The sequence below is a fragment of the Ovis aries genome, chromosome 12 (assembly GCF_016772045.2).
Source record: "Ovis aries strain OAR_USU_Benz2616 breed Rambouillet chromosome 12, ARS-UI_Ramb_v3.0, whole genome shotgun sequence".
Classification (NCBI taxonomy): Eukaryota; Metazoa; Chordata; class Mammalia; order Artiodactyla; family Bovidae; genus Ovis; species Ovis aries.
Window position 1 is genome coordinate 59,638,397 of NC_056065.1, and position 24,832 is coordinate 59,663,228.

Consider the following 24,832-nt stretch of genomic DNA (forward strand, 5'->3'; position numbering starts at 1 on the left):
ATTCCTCTAAAATTTTTAGTTCACAAAGGAGTTAAGGGAAGATCTGCTCTAAGCAGAACATATTTTTAGAAGATAATTATTCTGGAAGATTGGTAGTAAAGTTGTTAGTTGCAAAGATGAGCTAAAGACACACACACTGGAATTAGCTATTTGAACTAGTGAAAGCCCTGTGGATTCCATTCTGAAACTGTTGAATCTCAGTATTGGAAAAATATCTAATAGCTCGTTGAAGTTGTTTTAGTCCCATCAGTATGCAGTAATGCTTGTAAAGCTGTCCAAACTTTCTGACTTGACCAGCAGATAAACTTTTTCTAAATAGTTAAGATCAGTAAATTAGGGAGGGAAAAGTATTAATAAATAAGCTTAGAGTTGTAGTTCAGTTCTGTAAAACCATTGACTCACCAAATATTTTGCACATTTGTAATATCAATGTTTTACTGATATAAAAACAAAAAGTAGATTTTAGGAAATTTTGGTATTCATATGAAATCATATGAAAGTAACATTGAAAAATTCATTTGTCTATTTTTGTTTCTATAAATTGGCCATTTAAATACTGTATACATTATTTTTGTTTTTAAAAATATGTATCTTGTGGATTTCTTCATTCTTTTTGAAATTGACATAAAGTATATTGTCAAGAATTCGAATTTAATCATTTCATGTGAAAGGCATAAACTCAATTTGAAATAACTTTTATTCAATGTAAATTGTTGGCAAAACTAGAGTTTTTTTCTAATTTCCTGTCTATATTTTTTATAAATAAAATGTATGATGTTGCTGAAATCTTTAAAATTATTTTTCCATTGAAAGTTACAGCATTCTCATAAAGGCTTTAAATAAATTGTTAAAGATCTTGACATGTATTGAATTTTGATTTAAAATAAAGCTAAAATTTGTTTTACGTTGTGACAAATAATTTACATTTTAGAAAACAAACTTTGCCTGTATTCAGTCAATAATATTTTTAAAATAACTTGGATTATAGATACAGATAATCTTCTACAGTATATTGAGAGAAGATGAAACTATATTCATAAATCCCCTTTTATAGTTACAGTAAAAATTCACTTAAAAAACTATATCTGTAGAAATGAATTGTGCAAAATAATATACATGTAACATTTACATTTTTAAGAACTGAAAATTAGAGTTCTGTGTCATTTAAATTGGAGACTGCGTCTCTTCAGTCAATAGGCTTGATCAGCATCTGAACTGCTCTCAAGGAGTATGAGCCGCCTCGGTATTCGGCCCAAAATATCCCATCTTGGTACTTGCTTCTGTAGTGGCCTCCTCTGTACCAGACTCCATTGAGATTAGAGTGTGCACAGGCATTGTACCACCATCCTCCTTTATGGAAGTGGGCGCAGTTCCCTTTGAGGAAAAAAATATAGACATCTGAGTAAAAGCTTCTTCTAAGTGTGGTACTCTGTAAACCATCGAAAACTTACTCTGAGAACGGTTTGAGTTTTTCAGTTAATCTTTATCTCCACAGTGTTGTTTTTTCATTTGTTACTGTTACTTGAGTATCAACTACTTGAAAGATCACTTGAATTGCCTTTTTTATTTTGCTCTTTGCTTATTATTAGTGCATGCTTTTTTTGTTGTTGTGAGCGATTTTCTTTTCTGGGAGGCAGGATAAATAAAATGCAAGTAGTGTTTGTATGTAAGAGAGAGAGGTGGGAGAGGTTGGGAGGGGAAAAGATACCGAGTTGGTAAAGAGAGTAAAGTTGGGTAAAATTCATTTTCAAAATAGCAAAAAAAAAAAATCTATTTATAAAATAGTACTATTAACAAATCAAATGAGTTTCTGTAAATAAGGCATATATTATCGTCAAATCTGCCTTCCTTTTTCCTGTTTTGCCGGAGTGAAATAGAGACCTGTGTGCTGCTTGCCATACAGCTCAATGTAAAAATAAATCAATTTTCAGGAGATATCTCTGTCAGAGCCAGAAACCTAGGCTAAAAAGGCAAAAAGCATGTGAAAATTAAATTAAAAATTACATTATGTGGATGACCTAATTGGGTCTTTCTAAAGAGAATATTTTGAATAAAGCTTTTCTGCCGTTCCTGTATTCCCTGCTGCAGTCGTCTTGCTAGTCGTCTTTACCAAAAAGTGTCTTCACCCCATGCACCCAAATGTCTCGCTACCTTTGCTCCCTTCAGGACCTTGTTCAAACGTCACCGTTTTTGTCCAACCCACGTGAAATGGCACCATCCCTGTTCCCTTGTTCAGTTTTACTTTTCCTGAAGCACTGTCACCACCTGATAAATCATTTTGTTTCCTTCCGGAAAGTAAGTTCCCAAAGGGCAGGAACTTTGTTCACTGCCATGTTCCTCAGAGCCTGCAACAGTGCCTACCGCCTGGTAGGTGTCCCGGGAGATTTGTTAGCAGTTTTAGGCAGTTGCAAGTCTGTTTCCAGATGACTGTGTTTTGTTTCCCATCCCAGCCCATCAGGTTAGAACAGCAGGCCCATGTCCACAGAGTTCACACTTTGCAATTGCCTTAGAGAAGAGCTCCTAAAAAGCTGTTCCTTTTAGCAGGTTGTATTTCCTTTGACTGAATCCAAAACAACTTTTCTGAAAAGACGTCAGTGGCATATACTTTATAACAGGGTTCTATTTAGTGCATAGAAAGTGGTGATCCTGCAAAGAACATGCATCAGCTTTTTCTCACTCACCTGCATACATATCTTTATCTCTGTCCAGAGTGGTGAACTGTTTACCATTATGCCACATCATGGAATCCCCAGCATTCCCCTGGTAAGTCCCCAGACGCAGTCTATAGAATTCACTTTCCGGTTCCAGGCGGAAACTGCTATATTCTGCATAGACTTTTTTGTCACTCCAGTCTTCTAATTCAATCAATAACTTATAATTATCTTGATTGCTAAGCAAATAGATATTTTCCAGTCCAAGCCAATATTCTCCATCAATGTTTCCAAATCCTTTCTGTTATTAAACAAAGAACATGCATACATGAATAAATGTAGAGATAGTAAGCATTTTCTAGATGTTTTAAACACCTGATAGCTTAAAGATATTGACCATTTAAGTGATAAAGATATTGACCATTTAAGTGGTAATGTAATCTTCCATTTTTGTAGATCACCTGTTCTACTGAAGTCCCACGTAATCACTTTGTTTTGTTTTGCTTTCTCTCAATTTGTCAGCATTTATTTGCACAACTAACTCCAAAGTCTACAAATAAGATAAGAGCAGAATTGAAATTATTCATAGAAACTAAAAACATTAACTAGTACACTACCCAAATCCTTGAAAAGGGTTCCTGATTTCTTTCATACTCATACAAAGAAACAAATTTTTGTTCTAAAAGTAATATAGGTATTATCTCCACCATAGTCAAATAAGTAATACATCTAACATTTTTTATGATAGTAAAAATGGTAGTATCTGTTTTAGAAAAAATTATCTTCTTTAGCTCTATTAAAAATAAAATTAGTAAATGTAAGATGATGAAGTAGTAACCTTCAAAGTCCTTTTGAAAAATTGTAGGTTAATGTTTGAAGAAAATAACAAATTAACTATCCTATTTCCATAAATATTTGCCATCGCAAGTATGCAGCAGAATATAAGTTTGATAAATCTGATCTTAATGCTAAGTGTATTTTCAAAGAGGTTGTGTTCTTTCACTTGTTACTTGTTTAGAAATTTATATAACTTCTCACATGGATACATGAATGTCTCATTATTATAAGCCATAATACAGAGTATAGGACTTCCAAAACATGACCTTTTTTCTAAGATTGTTTACCTCCGATTAAATACACTTGATAATGGGTGCAGATGTGGTCATGAACAAAAAAGCAGTTGTCTTCCTAGAAAATGAAATTAGGATCAGTCTTTGCAAAGAATTAAATATATGTGTAAATCATCCAGACTGAAAGGGAAAATTTTAAAGTACATCTTTAGTTTCCTTTTTACATTTTAATTTTGACTTGAAACCAAAGATGAGGGTTGTCCTTTGAACAAATGCAGATAATGAAAAGCATGCGAAGAGTGATTTTTTAGCTGTGTATCTTATTTATTGCATAGAATGACTATTTTTGCGAGAGCTGCTTTGTTCTACCTCTCCCCCAGGGCTGAATCACTGATTTACCTTATAATTTTCCCAGTTTCTGAAGAAGTTGACAGAGCCATCTGTTCTTTTCTGAATAACAGTCCAACCCCCAGGATCCAAACTGTTCTCACACCATAGTTGCATTGGTCCATTGCTGTTTTCAGGTTTGATCAGATAAATCCCACTGACTGAATGCCCAGCGTCTTTTGCATGCTGACAATCTTTGTATGGTCCTGTAATTAAAATTGCTTTGATTGCCAGGAAACTTAATAGGAAAAGAGCCATATTAAAGTAGTTTTTAGTCAAGAGTCTTACCGTTGTATCTTTCTTTACAGATAACCGTTTTTAATGTATTGTGTACACAAACCTCTAAAAGCTAAAGAAACTAAATTAAAAAAAAAAAAAAGAATCTAAATAAAAGAATTACCCTCCCCCCAGTCCCACTATCTGGAACATTAACTTGATTTTCCACTGTTCTTGCAAGTCTTTGTCCAAATACATATATTTTTTGTATTGTTATAATTCTAACACTCATAGAAAATTGGATTCTGTCTTTTTGTTTCAACAAACTTTTCCATGGGACTACAGTCTCCATTCTAGCGCTTATAGTAACTGTAAGACACAATCTTTGATGTTATATATCATGCTTACCTCTGCCATTAGACACTGAGGTTTCATCTGATTTTTGCTGTTATAAGTAACACTGTACATAGTGTCTTTTTGACTTCATTTTTTTCATACATATGAAAATGTTGCAGGATTGATCTGAGATACTCAGTGAAAATGGCATACCATGGTCAAGTAAGTTTTAGAACTGCTAGGTATTATATTACCCTTTCAGAAACACAGTATACATTCACATATGAAAAACTGAGAAGCCCTGAAATAAACCAGTCTCCCAGGCTTTCGGAATCTTTTAAATTTTTCCCTCATACAACAGTTCATAAGAATACATTTCAGGAATGTTGGCAACATGCCTTTCTAAAGTGTTGTATCAATTTATATGACTAACAGTAATTTTCTTATTTAATCTACACAGTAACCTTCTGATAGTTTACAGATGTTCTGTAGATGAAACAGTTAACTGACTAGTCTTTAAACCCTAGACTTAAGCCCACTTTTTTCTAATCCCAGAACCCATGCTCTGAACTGTTATGCTACAATTGTTCCCATGTTATCTCATAGTTGTATGAATTCACTCCCTATTTTTTAATCCACTGATAAGTTCTTCGTATATTTTAAAATGACAGAACATTTTGTAAAATCGTTTGTAGAGTATCTGACTCTTGAACTTGTGATTTCCATATTTCTGATCTAAAGAAAGATAGCATTTAGTTTACTGAGCATTCTTCAGTTTCACCCTTCTCCAGTGTTTTGATGCTTTGAATTTTTTAATAAGCATGTCAAAATATTAAGTGATTCAGGAATAAGAATTACACTAAAGATCAACCCTAAGTTACCCTAAAGAACAACCAAATGAATATAGAAATTTCAGTTGTCAAACTTTATATTTTACTAAAAATTTTTAAGTTCTGACATGTAGAATTTTTAGAAATTGTGTGAGTTTAGTCAAGTAAAATTCATACAAGAAAATCTGTACTGTAATGATAATAGGATTGTTGAGATTTTGAGGAATGTGTTTTCTCTACGATGCCAAGTATGTACAAGGTCCCTTATGGGGCCTTATTGGGGTAGAATTAATCTCATTAAATAAATAGTTACACAGCTACATCATTAGAAGGGTTTCTTAGAAACTGTAAACTCTTCCCTCTAGATTGTTCCTTAAGAATGGAGACTGTTTTGTTTTTCTTCTGACTTCATGTCATCAGTGTTTGAACGTTTAAGTAGACTGTCTATTTTTTGTTAAGCAAATGAATCAAATTGCTTTCACATTTTAGATACAGGGAAATTGAAAACCATACACAAAAAGAAGAGATGATCAATTTCTCTAGTCCATATTTTTATTGTGTTTCATTGATACTTCTCTGTTTCGGGTTTTTAAAAATTATAATGGCTGTAAGCACTACTGATTGCTACTAAAAATTTATAGAAACTGGAAATACGTAATGCTGCCTTTCTTGGGTTATGTTTATTTTAAGTATTAAATTTCTTAGTTCTAGAGCTTCAATTAGATTATTTTTTATCGTTTTTATTTCTCTTCTGAGATTCCAGTCTTGCATTTATTATGGACATAGTTTCCTTTAAGCTGTAATAACTACTTTAAAAATTCTTGTTCCTTCTATTTCTAGTTTGCTGAGAGCTGTTACCATGAATGGATTTAGAATTTTGTCAAGGCTTTTTATTTATCTACTGACATGATGATACGGTTTTTCTTTTTTTATTCGTTAATATGATAAATTCTGTTGGTTGTATTTTTAGTGTTAAACCAACCTTTCATTCCTGGGATAACCTCAACTTGGTCATGCTATATTATCATTTTTATATATAGCTTGATTTGTTAAAATTTTGTTAAGAATATATGCTTTTATAGTCATGAGGATATTGGTTAGATTGTGAAAGCTCATAAATGGTTTCTTAAGCTAGGGAGGGCTCTTCTAAAAATGATGTTTTTCCTTTTCACACTAGCCATAAATTAGATCACATTCCATTTAAATGCAATGTGAATTATTTTTACCTATCTACCTTCTGAATTATTGAATTTAAACTACAAAGTATTCATAGCCTTTAACACAGTGCTTAATAAAATAGTCATCATCAGTAACTTAGTTCCCTTTTCTTCTTTGTTGCTGACCTTTACACATAGTACTAACTTATTTAATAATTTAAGTAGCTTGTGAAATAAATATGTTTATTAACAGATTTAATGTGGCTATTCAGAGTTGAATGTACAGTCATTTCTATTGTAGAAAAATAATGTATTCCTGAAAAACCTTACGTTCTGCAAAATCATGCACTAAAAATAACAGCTAATATTAGCTGTTAGCATACTTTGTGTTCATCTGCAGTTACTTGGGGCACAGAACATTACTATCCTTGGATAAAATCCCATGTGAACCAATTTGACCACTTTGTTTTACTGATGTTATTCACCATTTTTTTTTAACCAGTCGTGTATGAGCTACTTCACCTTACAGAAGCATGCACTGTAGTCAAGTCAGAGAAGGGTAGAGAAGTTTAAATGAAGTATGACTTCCAGATCCAGTCTTAGATTATTTTGTGTAATGCATGGTAACGTGTTTTATTTGTTTACTTGTGGGTGAGAACTGTAGTTTTTATATCCAGTTTAACTGTGTATCTAGTTTAACTCACTTCAGTGCTCAAATATTTGTTGAATTAAACGATTCCTGGCAGCCGCAGTGGTTTCCTTGGCTCTGTCTTTAATGCATCTGCAATAGGCTGGAGACTGTGTTAGGCTCCAAGGATGGAGAAACAGCCACTAGAGTCCAGGGGGAAGTGGGGCGAGAGACTCCACTACAGCTTGATGAGTCCTCCGATAGGCCGCAGGGCACACAGGAAACCTGGCTAAGAACTGGCTAACCCAGACTTGGGGGGGAACCGTGGTGTTGGCTCCATCTGCCGAGGCACGGAGAGAAGAGAGCTTGATGAACCAGGAGAGTTAGAAGTTCAGCATGAGATGTCTGTGGTGGAGGGTGGCTCTTAGAACTCTTGAGTTCTGCTGCAGGGTTGAAATTGATTTCTTCAGTCTGAGAATGCAGTTGTCATAGTTGTTTACATAGTTGTTTAACCAGATTTTTTCTAAGTTGTCACTTTCAGAACAGTCAAGAATATCTGAGGAGCACTGCTTTTAAAACTTATATCAGTATTATAGTTAATGCACACATGAAGTGTTTGTTGCAATATATACAAATATTTCTCTCATTTTCATAAGTGTGCTGCTTCTGTGAATGTCATCTTTGTAAATGTTTGCTCTATACTCATTTGAGTATAATTTTGACAGTTTACATTTTATATTTTACTATATATATTCACAAGTTGGACTTTCATTAGATTATTTGAATTGCCATAAAACGTTTATAAGCATCGTTTTGAGTCTTGACAGAATATTTGTCGAATGCCATTTGTCTCTCTTCTGCTATTTAATAGGCCCTCAGATATTTAAGCAAATTGGAGAGTTTTCCTGGGTTTTCTAGATCCAGCTTTGATTTGATAAGATTTCAGTTTATGCAAATTTAAAATTATCTTCAATTTTAATTTTCAACCCACTTTTTTATAGTGAGCTTCGTGTTTGCAATTTGGATAACTGTTAGACTTGGTTGATATAAAGGCTTAGGAAAATGTGGTAGAAATTTTTTTCTGAGACATGTGGATAAAATTAGCAGTATTTGCAGCTATTTTTTTCCTGCTCAGTAAAGCTAATAAGTATCAGAATTTAGTGTTTGTTTATATTTATTTTTATAAATAAACCATTAACCTGTCTTAGCCCAGTGTATACTATTGATCTTGGCAGAAATATCTTCTCATTATTACTTGTATATCTTATTTATTTTCTGCTATAGGATTAGTTTATAGATCATTCTTATATTAAATGTTTTACTGCTTTCTCTTTACCATAAAAAGTGCTTCCCAGGCATTCTTAAATGACTAGTAAAGAAGTACCAGCTTTATTTTTGAGAAGCCAGTTTCCCAGTTTAACTTGCTAATTTGTGTATATCAGAAATTAAGTAAGTTGTTTATCTATGATATGATTCAGGAATTTGTTATTAGTCATTTACAGGTATAGACTAGGAGTACCTTTCTTTCAAAATAGGGATTTTATTACAACCTTTTGCTTAGAACTTCTTAAAAATTTTTATTGGAGTATAGCTGATTTGCAGTGTTATGTTAGTATCAGGCATACAGCAAAGTGAATCAGTTATACATATACATGTGTCCATTCTTTTTTTTTTAGATTATTTTCCCATATAGGTCATTACAGAGTACAGTAGAGTTCCTGTTGCCATACAGTAGGTTCTTATTAGTTATCTATTTTATATATAGTAGTGTGTATATGTCTATCTCAATCTCCCAATTTACCCCTCTCCCCCACTTTTCCCTCCTGCTAACCATAAGTTCGTTTTCTACATCAGTGACTTGCACTGAGTAATCTTGAAATAGTTGTTTTCTATGACGCAATTGGATTCTTCTCAGAGCGTGAAAATGGAATTTTGTACTTTGAATTTGATGGGCCAGTCTCTTTCTTCCTCACTTTATTTGGTGATTGAAATTTGTATAAGACTAACCAAGTCCAGTTAATAGGTCTGATTCATCATAGAAAAATACTGACCAGTCATGCCACATATTTCACAACATGTATTTTTTTAAGAAGAACCCATGTTTTGAACAGAACATTGTATTGGAAAAGACAGAAAGATTTCATACTTTGAATAGCCCCTTTACTGGAAACCATCTTTATTTAATATACCTGTCCTCTTTCTATAGAGAAATTGTTTAATTACTTAAGTTGAGAGGAAAATCCTTTTCTTTTTGTTGTTGAATTTCTCATTAATTTCCTTACTTTGTCCCAACACTATGTTCTTTGTGATAGGAGAAGTAGGATGAAAGGGATAACCAACTTAGAGATTTCAGATAATTGGTCAGCAAGTAAAATCTTCTGAGGGGTAAATTTTTTAATTGGGTTAAGTATAAGATAAATATATTTAGCATTTCTGGAATGGGAAATTTGAGGCAAATGCCTTCTAAAGTGATAATAGATTCTTTCTTGTAAAAATATGAATTACTTTGTTTATTAATCTATAAGCTTAAAATGCAGTTAGCAACCTGAGCTCTTTTACTTAAGAATATACCAATTATTTTTCATAACTGGTTAACAGAAGCATACTTCAGCCCCTTTGCTCAACCAGTCATCCTCGTTAATTTAGTTTTTGTTGGTTTAAATGTTGATATAAGTATTCCACTGAAACTAACTGCATTTGTAAAATTTATTAATGGGAAGCATTATAAATAATTAAATTGAAAATTAGCTTATTACTCACTAAAAAGCATGTTTTTAGTTTCTAATGACTGCTTTTCAAATGTAACTTTATAAGATTGCCTTCTATATTCCCATACATGGCAAGGTATATATTGGAAAGTACACTCCAAAAAAATACGACAAGGATGGTTAGAGCATACACAACGCTTATTTTCATTTGTATCACCTCATTTAATCATCACAACAGGCTCTTACAAAAGAAGCAACTGAGGCTCAGAAGAGCCTCACCAGGATCCAGATTTCCTGGTATGCAGGTCTATTCTCTAACATACTATGAAGGAACTTTCTCAGCTTCATTTACCTACAAGGAATGAACTTATAAATACGCCATCTGTAAAAGGAAAGTGTTTCATTAAAGACTAACCCAGAATGTAGCCAATGAACAACATTACCAGTTAAGAATTTTTTGATAGCAGTCTGCCAAGTATATAGTTACATTCCCAAACATTTTGTTTTTCAGGTAGAGGGAAAGTAATTTTTCTGGGGATTATTTATTGTAAATGAACAAAAATATTCTGTTATTTTCCATAAGCTCATAGTAAGTTTATTCTCTTGAGGTGTACTTTTCTTATAACCATCTTAAATGAAAATATAAAATTGCCTGTCATTAAGACACCTTTTTTAAAATGCTGGTAAGATATATATAACATAAAATGTACCAGCTTAACCATCTTTAAGTATACAGTTCAGTGGCATTAGTACATTTTCATTATTGTACAGTTAATGTCCATAGCTCTTTTCCTCTTGGAAAACTAAAACTCTGTACCCATTAAATAACAACTCTGCATCGTCCCCTCCTCCAGCCCCTGGCAGCCACCCTTCTACTGTCTGTCTCTATGAATTTACTGTAGATACCTCACATATATGTAGAATAATTGTATAGTATTTGACTTCCTGTGATTGGCTAGGACACTTTTTAAATATACATACATGTTATTCATTTAAAGGCTTTAGAATGACCATGTACCTACATGTAGAGGGCAATAATATGAAATTCTTGGTGCCAGGAGCATATGTGAGTTCAGCAATAGACATCCATGTTTGCCCTTTTTGTTCAAGTACCCAAACAGCTGACATATTTTCCAGTCTGACATAGGAATAATATGAACAAAGATTTTTATCACTTATATATAAAGAAAAAATAGCAAGTCAGTTGTTGCTTGTAGTAGTTTATATTTTATAAGAATCACAGAATACTAGAACTAAAAAGAGATATTAGAGTCTTCCAGTCCCACCAGTACTTGTTGTACCAATGAGAAAAACAGACAGGCAAAGTGACTTACCCAGGGCCAATAACAAAGAAAACAAGTGTCCTTAATTCTGTGCAATTTCCCTTGTAGCTAACTAATGTTCTTGAGTTTCAGAGACCAACATTTACAGAAAAAAATAAAAAGTTAATGTTTGCTTAGAACAACAAATACATAATGAATAACAGAAGAAGTTATGCCCATGCTTCATTTTTACATTAAGGATTGGTTTATTTGGGATATATACACCATTATTTCTTTTAAAGCAGGTCTGTTTAATGGGACCTTTGATATGCTAAATCCTTAGCATGAGATTTAACTCTCTAATACTGGATTTTTTGGCACTACAGCTCAATGTCTAGTAAAACCTAGAACTGATATGTCTCATTTCCCATAGGCATGCTTGGTGTGTCATTGTATGAATATGTGAATTATCATTTCTTCTAGAGCTGGCGATAACCATCAAATTAAGATACGCCATGGCAGTCATCCCCATATTTATGTGACTGTACATCCCATCGGTTACAAAAAAAATTTCACACACTTCAGTTATATTTATTTATAAATTATATGTAAAAACTACTGATTATATACATTAAAGGCTTAGACAAGACATCCATTTTTAAGAGAATATAAAAAAGTTTTTTCATATACACATCATTCCGTTGGAAGTCAGAGGGCAAGGAGATCTTAATAATGATCATCAGTTGCCCAATTTACTGGTTGACTAGCCTCTTGTTTTTGACAGTTACAACAACATAAAATGAATGACTGCAGTAGAATAGAATGTGTTAAAGTACTTTCATGAAAGTCTTTTGAATGACAGTTTTAAGAAGCTCTATAAAAATATAATATCAAGTTAATCAGCATTTATTTAGCATCTGCAAAGGACACAATATCCATCTACCATGAAGGAGCTTATACTATAGACTGAAGACATTTTATTTAGGTGTGCATACGTAAGTACTGTGTGTACATGTGAAGATACCTGATAATTCAGCACTGAACATAAGAAATATCGTGTCTTTGTTACAGAGTGTAGACATTCGTGTAGGAACAATCACTTCAAACCTGGGGAAGTCAAAGAGGCTTCAAGGAGGACTCACTATTGTATTGTATAATATTGTAGTCTGAGCCTTACAATTTGAATAGGGAGAATGCATGGAAAATATTTAGAAGACAATGAGTTGATTTATTTTATTGAAGCAGATGGTTTTTGTGAAAGAAATCAGTAGAAGGAAAGCTAAAGAAGTGGGGTTGATTCTTTTGAGGAGGATATTTATCTTCCCCAGGCTAAGCAAACTGGATGTTTTCTGTTTGTAGTAAGGACCTGCTGGGCCAGTGTGTGATGTGATCAGGATGGAAATTTGAGGCATATCTGTTGGCAGTGTAGAATATATTTTGGTGGAAAGAGAAAGTGGAGTTAAAGAGATCAGTTGGCAAGCCGTTATATAATTCTCAGGAAGACTGATGTTTGAGTGCTAGGTTCACTATTCTAACGACTCCTCACGTGTGGTAAATACTGTTACTATCCCCACTTTACAGATGAGGAAACAGACACAGAGCAACCCCTTCCACCTGGCTAAGGTCACCCAGCTGGTAATCCAGGACGTTTCTGTCCACTCTCTGCTTTCAAAGATAATGTGGATCTAAGTTAAGCTCTGGTTCTGAACAGATGTGAGGGACACATCCGTGAAAGACTGAAAGCAGCACAGATAGAGCTCAGTTGACTCCCTGTGCGGGAGAGGAGGGAGGAGTCAGGGACGAGCGAGACAGATTCTGAAACGGGCGGTAAATACGCCAAAACAGAGAAGTCAGAATCCATTTACCTATCAGTTTCATTTACAGAAACTTATGTCCTAAGAGTATAATTTAAGGACAGAAATGGTATGGACCTAACAGAAGCAGAAGATATTAAGAAGAAGTGGCAAGAATACACAGAAGAACTGTACAGAAAAGATCTTCACGACCCAGATAATCACGATGGTGTGATCACTCACCTAGAGCCAGACATCCTAGAATGTGAAGTCAAGTGGGCCTTAGAAAGCATCACTACGAACAAAGCTAGTGGAGGTGATGGAATTCCAGTGGAGCTATTTCAAATCCTGAAAGATGATGCTGTGAAAGTGCTGCACTCAATATGCCAGCAAATGTGGAAAACTCAGCAGTGGCCACAGGACTGGAAAAGGTCAGTTTACATTCCAATCCCAAAGAAAGGCAATGCCAAAGAATGCTCAAACTACCACACAATTGCTCTAATCTCACACACTAGTAAAGTAATGCTCAAAATTCTCCAAGCCAGGCTTCAGCAATACATGAACCGTGAACTTCCAGGTGTTGAAGCTGGTTTTACAAACGGCAGAGGAACCAGCAATCAAATTGCCAACATTCGCTGGATCATGGAAAAAGCAAGAGAGTTCCAGAAAAACATCTATTTCTGCTTTATTGACTATGCCAAAGCCTTTGACTGTGTGGATCACAATAAACTGTGGAAAATTCTGAAAGAGATGGGAATACCAGACCACCTGACCTGCCTCTGGAGAAACCTATATGCAGGTCAGGAAGCAACAGTTAGAACTGGACATGGAACAACAGACTGGTTCCAAATAGGAAAAGGAGTACGTCAAGGCTGTATATTGTCACCCTGCTTATTTAACTTATATGCAGAGTCCATCATGAGAAACGCTGGACTGGAAGAAGCACAAGCTGAAATCAAGATTGCTGGGAGAAATATCAATAACCTCAGATATGCAGATGACACCACCCTTGTGGCAGAAAGTGAAGAGGAACTGGAAAGCCTCTTGATGAAAGTGAAAGAGGAGAGGGAAAAAGTTGGCTTAAAGCCTCAACATTCAGAAAACGAAGATGGTGGCATCCGGTCCCATCACTTCGTGGGAAATAGATGGGAAAACAGTGGAAACAGTGTCAGACTTTATTTTTCTGGGCTCCAAAATCACTGGTGACTGCAGCCATGAAATTAAAAGACGCTTACTCCTTAGAAGGAAAGTTATGATCAACCTAGATAGCATATTGAAAAGCAGAGACATTACTTTGCCAACAAAGGTCCGTCTAGGCTATGGTTTTTCCAGTGGTCATGTATGGATGTGAGAGTCGGATTGTGAAGAAAGCTGAGCGCTGAAGTATTGATGCTTTTGAACTGTGGTGTTGGAGAAGACTCTTGAGAGTCCGTTCCACTGCACAGAAATCCAACTAGTCCATCCTAAAGGAGATCAGTTCCGGGTGTTCTTTGGAAGGACTGATGCTGAAGCTGAAACTCCAATACTTGGCCACCTTATGTGAAGAGTTGACTCATTGGAAAAGACCCTGATGCTTGGAGGGATTGGGGACAGGAGGAGTAGGGGATGACAGAGGATGAGATGGCTGGATGGCATCACCTACTCTATGGACATGAGTTTGGGTAAACCTGGGAGTCGGTGATGGACAGGGTGGCCTGGCGTGCTGCAATTCATTGGGTGGCAAAGAGTCGGACACAACTGAGCAACTGAACTGAAGAGTATGATTATAGAGGGGAAAAAAGAACAAAGTTAATTTTTAAAGTTAAAAGAATATTGGTTGCCATGTTTATGGGGGGCTGGGGAGAAAGACCTGAAGGTTATTACCAAAGTGTTTTCAGAAGTAAACTCCTATTACTACTAGTAACTATCAAGTAGTTCCTTAGAAGTAAACTAGTATTACGGTAGTTTACTTCTGAGTATTTGGATATTCCAAAAGCATTTTTAAAAGTTTGTTAGTATTTTCTAGATTTTCCTCAGTGATTATTGTTTTTACAATAATAATTGACTTATTTCTGAAAGGAGAATGCTAGTTTGGGGGAAAGATTGTTTTAGGGTTTAGTTACTAATTTACGTATTCATTCCTCAAATATGTATTGTAGTGCTTACAGTATGCGGAATACAACATGCCACACCTAATCCTGGCTAGATATTTGAGATAGAAAAATGAAAAGACAATTCACTTCCTTCTGGAAATGTTCAGTCTAACAGGGAGACAGACATGCAGACAAATAACTTCGGTGTAATATAATTAAAAAAAAACATGTTCAAGGCATTATCAGCAGTTTGGGGAGGGAGCCTTCTAGATACATTTGTTTGACTCTGAATAGGTATAACACTTAAGACACTATTTTAGCTAAGCCTTGAGATCTGCCAGGTTGACAGATAAGCTGAAAGAAGGCATTTCATTAGAGGAAGCAGCAGCATGTGAGGTAATGGTCGAATATCCAGGTGCAAACATCAGCTTTGGTTAGAATCAGGAGGGGGAGCTCCATGCAGGAGTTATCTGAGCAGTGGCGAAGCTTGTGGCCTTGAAGGAGTGTGAGACCACTAATAAAAGAGAACGTCTTCGAGAAAGCCTTTTAAGTCATAGGAGAAGGAAGAAGATGCCAGTGAAGGACCTAGAGAAGTAGGAAGAGTTAGAGTATTATGATCTGGATAACCAAGAAAGCAGAGATGTGTGAATGGTCAGTGATGTCCCCTGCTACAGAAAGACACGAGCACTTTGCAATGTACATACTTTCCGTCTTTTCTTTTTCCTGTGCTTTTTTAAAAATTATTTCTTAGTCTACATGCAGTCTTTTGTCCTCCCTTTTCAGTAAGTGAATAAACTACAATTAATTTCTTTTCTTTCTTTCTTTCTTTCTTTTTTTTTTTTTAACTTTTGGGCCTTTGGGTCTTTCCCTTTAAGAAAACAAATCAATTTGTAAAAAATTCAGGAGAATATAGCTTATGAGAAATTGGATGTATGTGTAAAATAAATGTATTCAGAAAGTTAGCAGTGAGCTTACTAGACTGAAACAAAGATGACTTATTCATCTTTTTGTGGCAGACACCTTGATCAGTGACTGATAATGAATGAGAGGAGGAAGGGATGGAATTAGAGGCAGAGATACAAGGATCAATTCTCAGGATTTTTGTGGACTAAAGACTTATTTATATTTACATGGTTGCAGGGTATTTTAGCTTTGAAAAATAGGTGAGATGGATACCTTTTCTTGGGCTTCCCTGGTGGCTCAGATAGTAAAGAATCCTGCTGCAATGTAGGAAACCTGGGTTCAATCCTTGGGTTGGGAAGATCCCCTGGAGGAGGGCAGAGCAACCTACTCCAATATTCTTGCCTAGAGAACCCTCATGGACAGAGAAGCCTGGTGGGCTACAGTCCATGGAGTCACAGAGAATTGGACTAAGCTGAGTGACTAAGCACAGCGTACCTTTTCTTCTTGAGCCTGAGAGCAAGAGGCCTGGGTTTTATGCACATATTTTCAAGATAGGAAAGCACAAGGAACCTGGGACTAAATAGACTTAATCTCAGCACAGCAGCAGTAGGTGGTGCATGTGCTGAGAGTGGAGATAGGAGGAGGTTGATTCTAAGCTTCAGGAGCTACTGTTGTTGTTTAGTTGCTAAGTCACGTCTGACACTTGGCAGTCCCACAGACGGTAGCCTGCCAGGCTTCTCTTTCTCTGTCCATGGGATTTCCCAGGCAGGAATGCTAGAGTGGGTTATCATTCCCTTCTCCAGAGGATCTTCCTGATCCAAAGATTGAACCACTTCTCCTGCATTGACAGGTGGGTTCTTTACCTCTGAGCCACCAAGGTGGCTTTAGGAGAGTGAGAACTTATTGTTACACGTTCCTTCTGAGGCAGATAATGATGGGAAGAACAGCAAAAGGTAAATGAAAGGGATGTTTAGCAAATGTGAGGACCTAGCTGGAGACTGATAGGATGGCAGAGAGGTTAGGAGTGGATTGTGGACTCATTCCTGTCTCAGTGCAAATAATTTAGATTATAAGAATTTGGATGAATGACTACTTTTTCCACAAAGTATACTGTTTCTAGAAACTCTTAGACTGAGAGATGTATTTAAGAACAATTTCAGGTTAATAGAAAACAAAATCAGAAAATTTAATATTCATGTAAAATTACATCACCAAAATGAAGGATAGGCATGTATTACGAGCATTATTTCACAAACCGTAAAACATATTGACCTCGTACCTCCGTTTTTAGCAGTAAGAGGTAACTCACCTTCATTGATGAAAGTTACCGGTGGTATCTTGAGAGGGCTTTTCGTGGGAGAAGTTGACAGATCAGGTGGCGGCATTAAATCTCTGGGATAGCCTGGATCCCTCTGTATCTCATTGCCTCCCAGCAGACCAGGAGTGTACTGATGACTGTGAGGAGTGTGCTGTGGCACGACCTGGACGAGAGGAGGAGACACATGGGGGTCCTGTCGAGAAAATATCCTCAAGCACTGTTCTTCCAACAAAGTGATCATCACAGACTGGTTATTGACCAGATCAGTCAAGGAAGCATATTTCACCTCCAGTTCCCTGTACCTTGTTGCCATCTTCAACATTTCTGTGGTGACATTGAGGATTTTATTTTCCAACTGGGAAAGTTCAAGTGAATTATCCCTCTTTCGTATAATCTCATGCAGTAGTTGCATATAGAGCTGAGTAACACGGGAGTTCATGTTACGGCTTTCTTTCCTCAGCAGCTTTACCTCATTGACAATGTTTCCATCCACATCCACCACCAACTGCAGGACGTCTATCTCCCGCTTCTGCTTGGAGAGCACATCCTTTAGGTTCTCAAGATCCATCCTGGTGATCATGTCTTTAATGGTACCTGCATCTTGCCCTTTGGTATTGACACATATTGGCCCTGTTATTTTTTGTTCAGGTACCAGAAATGTGTATGAACATTTCTTTGCTTCCTCTTTACCATCTGTGGCGCGAGGGTATCTCCTCTGGGTTATTTTTTTAATTTTGAACTGTCCTCCTCTGCAATGTCCAATGCCCATTAGTAGGAAGAATAGCACACTTAGGGTCCAGATAAAAGCCTTCATTTTGAAATGAGGTTGTATGCTCTCTTTAAAAAAGAAAAAGCAAACCAATGAAGGGAAGAAGTAGAAAATAATTAATATTAATCTACTTTTTTAAGTCAGTAATCTAAAAAAGTATCTAAGGGAAAAACTGAATATCTATTGGTGTTAATAAATGGGGCCAGAATTAAAGTTATTAATTCTTTAAATTCAATATTAAGTGCCTTCCTATTTGTTTAAAAATTAGGTTTCAGAGAAGAGCTTTCCAACTACCATCTGCATTTTGTTCCCCCAGCTCAGTGAGCAGATCTTGGTGCCCCTGTGTTGAGGCATATGGTTAGATGCTCTTGGGGCTTTTGAGACCCTAGTAAGACACTTCTGTTACCTTTAAAAAGCTTGCTTGTTGTCTTAAGGCTCAGAAAATGGTATATAATGCCTGTAAAATCAATTACAACATTCTTCTCTAACTATTGTGAAAGTTGCCGGTCAGTGTTTTTTCTTTATATTGTATGTTTTGAGTTAATTTGACCTTCTCTAGTAAGTATCTTTTTTTATCTATCAAATTAAAGAAACATTTTTAGACAAAATGTAAAACCAGAAAGTTTTAGCATGGTGGTTTTTGCTTATTTTCGTAGTATGTCCTTTTGGTATTGGTGACAAGTTTAAGAATGATAGCATGCTCACAGTCATTACTGTGGGTAATCATGTTTCCTAAATCATAATCCTGTATATGCTGTAAGTTTATATATGATTCAGCAGGTTCATTCTTCTAACAGAAGTTCTACTGAACTGCATTTTTGTAAAATATTAATAACTTTTTATAACCATTACCAAGGAAAGAAGCTCAACTGTAGTTGAATCTGATCAGTGAAAAGTGCCTTAACAACCATCTCATATTATCTAAGACTTCTCTCCCATGGACATGTTGAAGGCCAAGGCCACACAAGTAGGTTATGTTAGAACCAGGTCTAGAATCCAGGTTCCCTGGTTCTTTAGTCAGTGTTTCTAGCAGTGGCTCATAGGCCAAAATGCGTGCTTGAAATGTTTCACTTCTGCTGTGAAAGATAAATGCTTATTTTTTAATGGTATAATCGATAGAAACACTCTAGAAAACAATAAAACTAGTTCCAGGAAGCAAAGCTGCTTCCTTTCTGTTTCATTACCTCCCTGCAGAGTAGTGGCGGTTAGAATGAGTAGGATGTGTCATCCTGTCGTTAGTATAGCCCACCGTGCTGCAGTATAGCCCACCTTCCTCTCTTGTAAACTTCCTGTGTGCTAGTATTGAAGGATGGCAGTGGATACACCAAGAACTTTTCTATCCCATTTTCCACCGAGTTGTTTTTTGATTTGGGAAGCCAGGTCCCAAATCGTTTATGATGCTACTGATAAATAGCCATGCAGCAGTAACAGTGGGTCATTTTTATTGGGTGTGCCAGGCATTGTTTAAGCCTTTTACATGCATTAAATCATTTTACCGCAGCCCTCTGACGTAGATTATTACTATCCTCATTTTCAAATGAAAAGACCTGGCATCCAGATGTTAAGTATCAATACCTCACCCAGAGTCACACTGCTTTCTAAGACATGGAGCCAGAATTTGAACCCAGGCAGAAGACTCCAGGGTTCATGTTTTTCATTAACAACTGTATCATATGGCAACATATTCTCTCCTTTTTTCTATCACCAACACTACAACAATCCCTTGTATTTATGTAGTGTTAACTCATATTAACTGTTTGCATTCACAGCAGCACTGGGATGTAAACATACACCATTTTGCAGAGAATAAGCCTGGAGAAGCTGAAACACTCAGATGGGATTCAGATCTTCTACTCTTAACTCTCTAGACCTGTGACTTTTATCCTAGTCGTGTCATAACTGCAGAGGAATCTTAACTTTGTGTTCCTTGTCTTTCACAGTCTCTTCCTGGTTGGTATCTCTTTACATTGACCTCTTACTTAATTATGCACGAGTACTTGTGGATCATTTTTATATCCCAAGCTTTTCTGCTACCATTCCTTTCCCTCCATATGTATTCTATCAGTTGATAGTAACATGTCTGACTTGACTATGAATCCTCCTAAAATTAAAGGTTGTATCAATAAAATATGGACTCTTCAACTAGAGTCATAAAGATGGGCTTCCCCTTTATAACTGGCTTCCCTCATAAAGATGACTACTACTTTCTAAAACCATGTCTACTTCAGTGTTTTCAAATGAGTAAGGTTTGCAAACTGGAGTGATAATGAAAATAAAGCAAAGAATGGATGGAGTGCAGGGAATTCTTTTTCCTTTATTAACGTAAGATAGGAGGGATGAGCATAATAACATTCCATATCTGTGTCGGAGGCCTTCTGTTTGCTGACAGATAGCCGGAAGCACACTTGGATGAGTACTTTTCATTTTTTGTTTTCATCCTTTGCCTTCTGACATCAGTTGAAAATTTAGACCAAGTGTCATTTATTTTATTTAAAAAGGACTTTAGTTACTACATTGGAGTTACCTGTACCAAAAACCAGTAAAATGTTTCTTACTATACTTGCAGATTCATAGGATTTAGATATGGTTTATTTTTAAAACTGCAGACAGTAAAATAGAAGCCATCAGCCTCCTGGGTAAACATACAGCATTTCTCCTGTAGTTAATGTAGCCCTTGTTCAGAGGCACTCATTTCTTTCACTTTAATAATGGAATGGAAACTCTTAGATCATAGAAAATTATTTTATCTAAGTAATCTCCTACGAAATAAGTTACCAAAACAAGGAAAATTCAGAAAGTACCGTGAAACTTCAAAACATGTAGACTTTTCTGAGCAGTGTTCTGACTGAAGATTTTACATTCCTACCAGACACAGATTTGTGTAGAACTGAGAAGCATATAATCCAACTCTGTTGGAACTTTGTATCGGTGTTGTTATGGAAGAACAAAAATGTGAAAGTACAAATCTAAATTAAAATAACCATAGCTTCCTTTTGCTGTATTCTGCCTTGGCTCTTTATGGGTTCCTGTACAATTAAATCATAAGGTGAATCACCATCTATGATAAGAGAATCTGACCTAGGATTAACATTTAAAGGGGACAACAAAAAGTTTATTTTTTTAAAAATAAATACAATTTCCTTATCCTTTACAAAAGTCATGATTTCATTGTCACCTAAAGCTGAATAAGGAACCACATTTCTTAAGTAGTAGACTAGCTACGTCATGAGTAAAGAATGAGTTTTTAGAATACATTTACTGTTACCTTTTATGAAAACATTCTCTCATTTAATATTTTCCCACATATGTTCAGTTTTAAAAGTGAAAGATCCATAAATCTGTGTTACCTCATAAAACCTTTCTGTATATGTTAAATTTTTCCTAGGCCCCACGAGAATGTTGTAAATTAGTTACAGTATACTTAAGTTTAAATCTGTGTCTGCCTGGTTGTTTTTAGGTGGGGCGGGGGCGGGGGGGAGCCTTCCATGCTTTGAGTTAATTTTATTGGTACTATTTCTCTTCATAGTTGCTACATTGCCAGTTAGTGGGGAGAAGAAATGAAAGTCAAGATTTGACTTCCTTTCAGATGGTAAACGCATAGAGGCGTTTAACTGGCAGTGTCATGCACTGAAAACAGCATGAGGCAATGAAATTAAATTTATGAAGCACCGAAGATACCTTAGATAAAGAACTTCTAGATTGTGAATTGTGTTCTGGGAAGAGACACAAGAACGATTTCATCCCCTGGAGAAGTTTAAGAAAGGGATGGGTTTCAGATTAAATGCTTGCTTAAGGCTTCCGTAAGAACCAAGGTTTAATTGAAGTCCTGTACTTTGCATAGCGGCACCAACAGAAAAGAAAGAGATGACATATTTCTGATCCAGTATTTCTTGGATATTTTATCAGAATTTCTTATAAAATGTGACAGAGATTGTCCCAGTATTTAGAGTTTTGAATCTTTAAGAAAAGGACATGAAAGTAAAGTTGAAGAAATCTTACTTAGCTTTACCATTTTTTTTGCTTGTTGAAGATTCTTACCTTGAATTTCTTTGATTTTTTTAAAAGGACAGAGAACCCCCAAATCATAACAAACTTAAGTGTCTTTGGTTTTAAAGCTCATTGTTGGTAACTAGTAATTTTATTGTTAGTCTAGTAATACAGTTAAACAAAGCTCCTAGATAGAATATTTAAAGAGATGTGTTCGTTGATCAAAATTGTATTTGTCTAAAAATATTATATACTTTTGGTCTTTTAATTGTGTATTTAAGTAATTGTATCTTCTGGGTTCTTACTTTCTATTGTTAATGTTGACCACTTATGCAATACTTCTGTAACATTTTATTTCTTCTTAACTATAATCTGTAAGGTTTTAGGACTTCTCAATGTATCCATCGCTTTGGTTTGTCACATAATTCCGGTTGTAGCAGTTTTAATTTTTGTTACCCAAGTTAAAGTACTGTTACATGTAAACTTAGAAACTACTTAAAAGTTTGAGTTTTAGCAAGAAATACCATAGACTTATTTTAAAACTCTTACATTTAGGATTACTAAATACTAGGTTATATTTGGTTATGCTGTGATTGGGGTATCATTGCAAAGCCTTGCAGTTAATTTGATATCTTCTTAATTGTGCTTGTAGCTTTACTTTAAGATATTTTAACAGTACATATAAATCATTAGCATACACACTGTAGCTGTAAAGTCAAACTAATCATGTTTACAACTATTTAGTTTGTATCCCTTTGTTTTCATCATTGTGCAATAAATCATATACATTTAATGTTAATTGTTAAAATTTCTAATGTCACTAAAGCACTTGTTTTTTGAAATCCATAATGTATATACATCAGTCTATAAACATACACACTAAATATCATTAAATTGAACCTCAAATAATTCATTAATCATCACAAAGTATATAATGACCAGTTTTATCTAAAGTTGCAAAACAAAACCTTTTCCAGACAAGGCAAATTGTAGTATGTTCCAAAAGTCTTTGATTAATAAGAGATTTTGAAATTTCTACTACAAATATAAAACAATTATACATTTCAGCATACATAAAATTTTAAAATAAAAGAAATGTTAAAATACCTTTTTGCATCTGTTGATAAAGCAAGCCCAGAAACTTGCTGCTCTTACTCTTGCTTTTAAAAATCAGTGTAGACGTTTGTTCGTCTGTGACTTTAATGGCAACTGCATTTTTGTTTTGGACCGTTGAATCCAAGCTGTAATAAGGAGCTTCTTTCTTCTTACAGCACTAATCAATTGAATTTGACAAGCCACCTATGTAATTTTAAGTAGTAGAGTGGAAGTTCCTGGTCTGCGGGCTGTCTTTAATCCAGCAGAGAAAGCATTGTGGCTTTGCTCTGTCTGCCACATGGAGAAATGCAGTGAAACCAGCTGCAGCTGACCCAGATTGTATATACAGTACCCTTGAATAGTGATTCCCTCTCTTTCTCAGGAGACTCAAGTTCAGCCCACATATTACGTCACCAAACATTTGCTGGAGACTAGGGGGGAAAAGTCTCCTTAGGATTTCCTCTCTGTAGCCTTAAATAGGGGTGGGGGTGGTGGCATCAGCAGGAGGTTGAATGCTTGCAAACAAGGAGAGACTGTGTGCAGCTTGAAGGAAGGGCAGCATCTGGAAGCAGACTATCGTGGTTCAGCGGGCAGTTACAAAACAAACACGAGCCCGCTGCCCAGAGATCTTCCAAGCTGGATACTGAAAAAACAGTACTCAGCTTCACTGAGAAGTAGTTGCAGGCTGATGAGTTTGTTGTTTTATTACAAAGCTTAGGAGTGAGACTCTGTTCTAAAGAGGTGGCAGCCTCATTAGCCTCCTAATCCTAATTAATAGAGTACTCTTTACAGCCTGGAAGAATTTTTAAACATTTTACTAAATTTGCCACTTTAGAAGGTTTTGAAGCTGTAAGAAAAACCTGGTGTGCATTTCTAAGATAAAACTGCTCATGATATATAATTATTAAAAATAATTGAAAAGCTAGGTATGAAATTCTCTCAGAAATTTAATATTTCTTAAATTCTAATGTTATATAACTAAATTCTGATGTTATATAATGTCACTTCCTCCTAGTCTGCAACATGACCCCTCTTGTCTGAATACAGTTATTCTTATTAGTTTATGCTGTGATTTAAAAGCAAACATAACCCTGGCCTGAGTCATAGGGGAAGGAGAGAGTTCTGAGCCCCCCGTTGGCTGTGGGAACTTAGACAAGTCACCTTTGCTATCCTCTGACCCAGTTCTTCTACTATGAAATTAGGGTGCTGTTTAGAGAATTAGTGATTGTCAGGTACCGACTATGCCTTTTTATTTCTTTAAATCAAGAATGTTGATTGACTCAGTGGCTGAGGAGACACAGATTTAGACATCTTAGGACTTCAGTACTAAGCTGTAGCCCTGGGATTTGACTCTCACTCCAGAGCATTTGGCCACACTCTCTCTGATTGGATTATATAACTGTTGGTTGCTGCTTCTAGATAAAACTTGCGGGCTTCTACTTTCTGTACGTGTTGTGTGTGTGCGTGTGTGTGTATAAGTCCCTACAGTCATTTTGTTCTCTTTACGACCCTGTGGACTGTAACCCGCTGGGCCCCTCTGTTCTGTGGGGTTTTCCAGGCAAGAGTACTGGAGTGGGTTGCCACGCCCTCCTCAGGGGATCTTCCCGACCCAGGGGTTGAACCCGCGTCTCTAACGTCTCCTGCATTGGC

The 24,832-nt window shown here is 35.8% G+C and overlaps 2 protein-coding genes across 6 annotated transcripts in view; one reads left to right on the plus strand and one right to left on the minus strand.

Annotated features, from left to right (window-relative positions):
* The window catches only part of RALGPS2 (Ral GEF with PH domain and SH3 binding motif 2), a 159,525-nt gene that overhangs the window by 93,621 nt on the left and 41,072 nt on the right, over nt 1-24,832 (plus strand). The window lies entirely within an intron of this gene.
* ANGPTL1 (angiopoietin like 1) lies at nt 680-23,532 on the minus strand. Its single transcript, XM_004013831.6, has 5 exons — nt 23,195-23,532; nt 17,323-18,168; nt 4,121-4,314; nt 2,682-2,952; nt 680-1,374 (listed from the first exon to the last, which is right to left on the minus strand). Exons 1-5 carry the CDS (start codon nt 23,202-23,204, stop codon nt 1,187-1,189), a joined length of 1,509 nt encoding a protein of 502 aa, XP_004013880.1. The 5' UTR covers nt 23,205-23,532; the 3' UTR covers nt 680-1,186.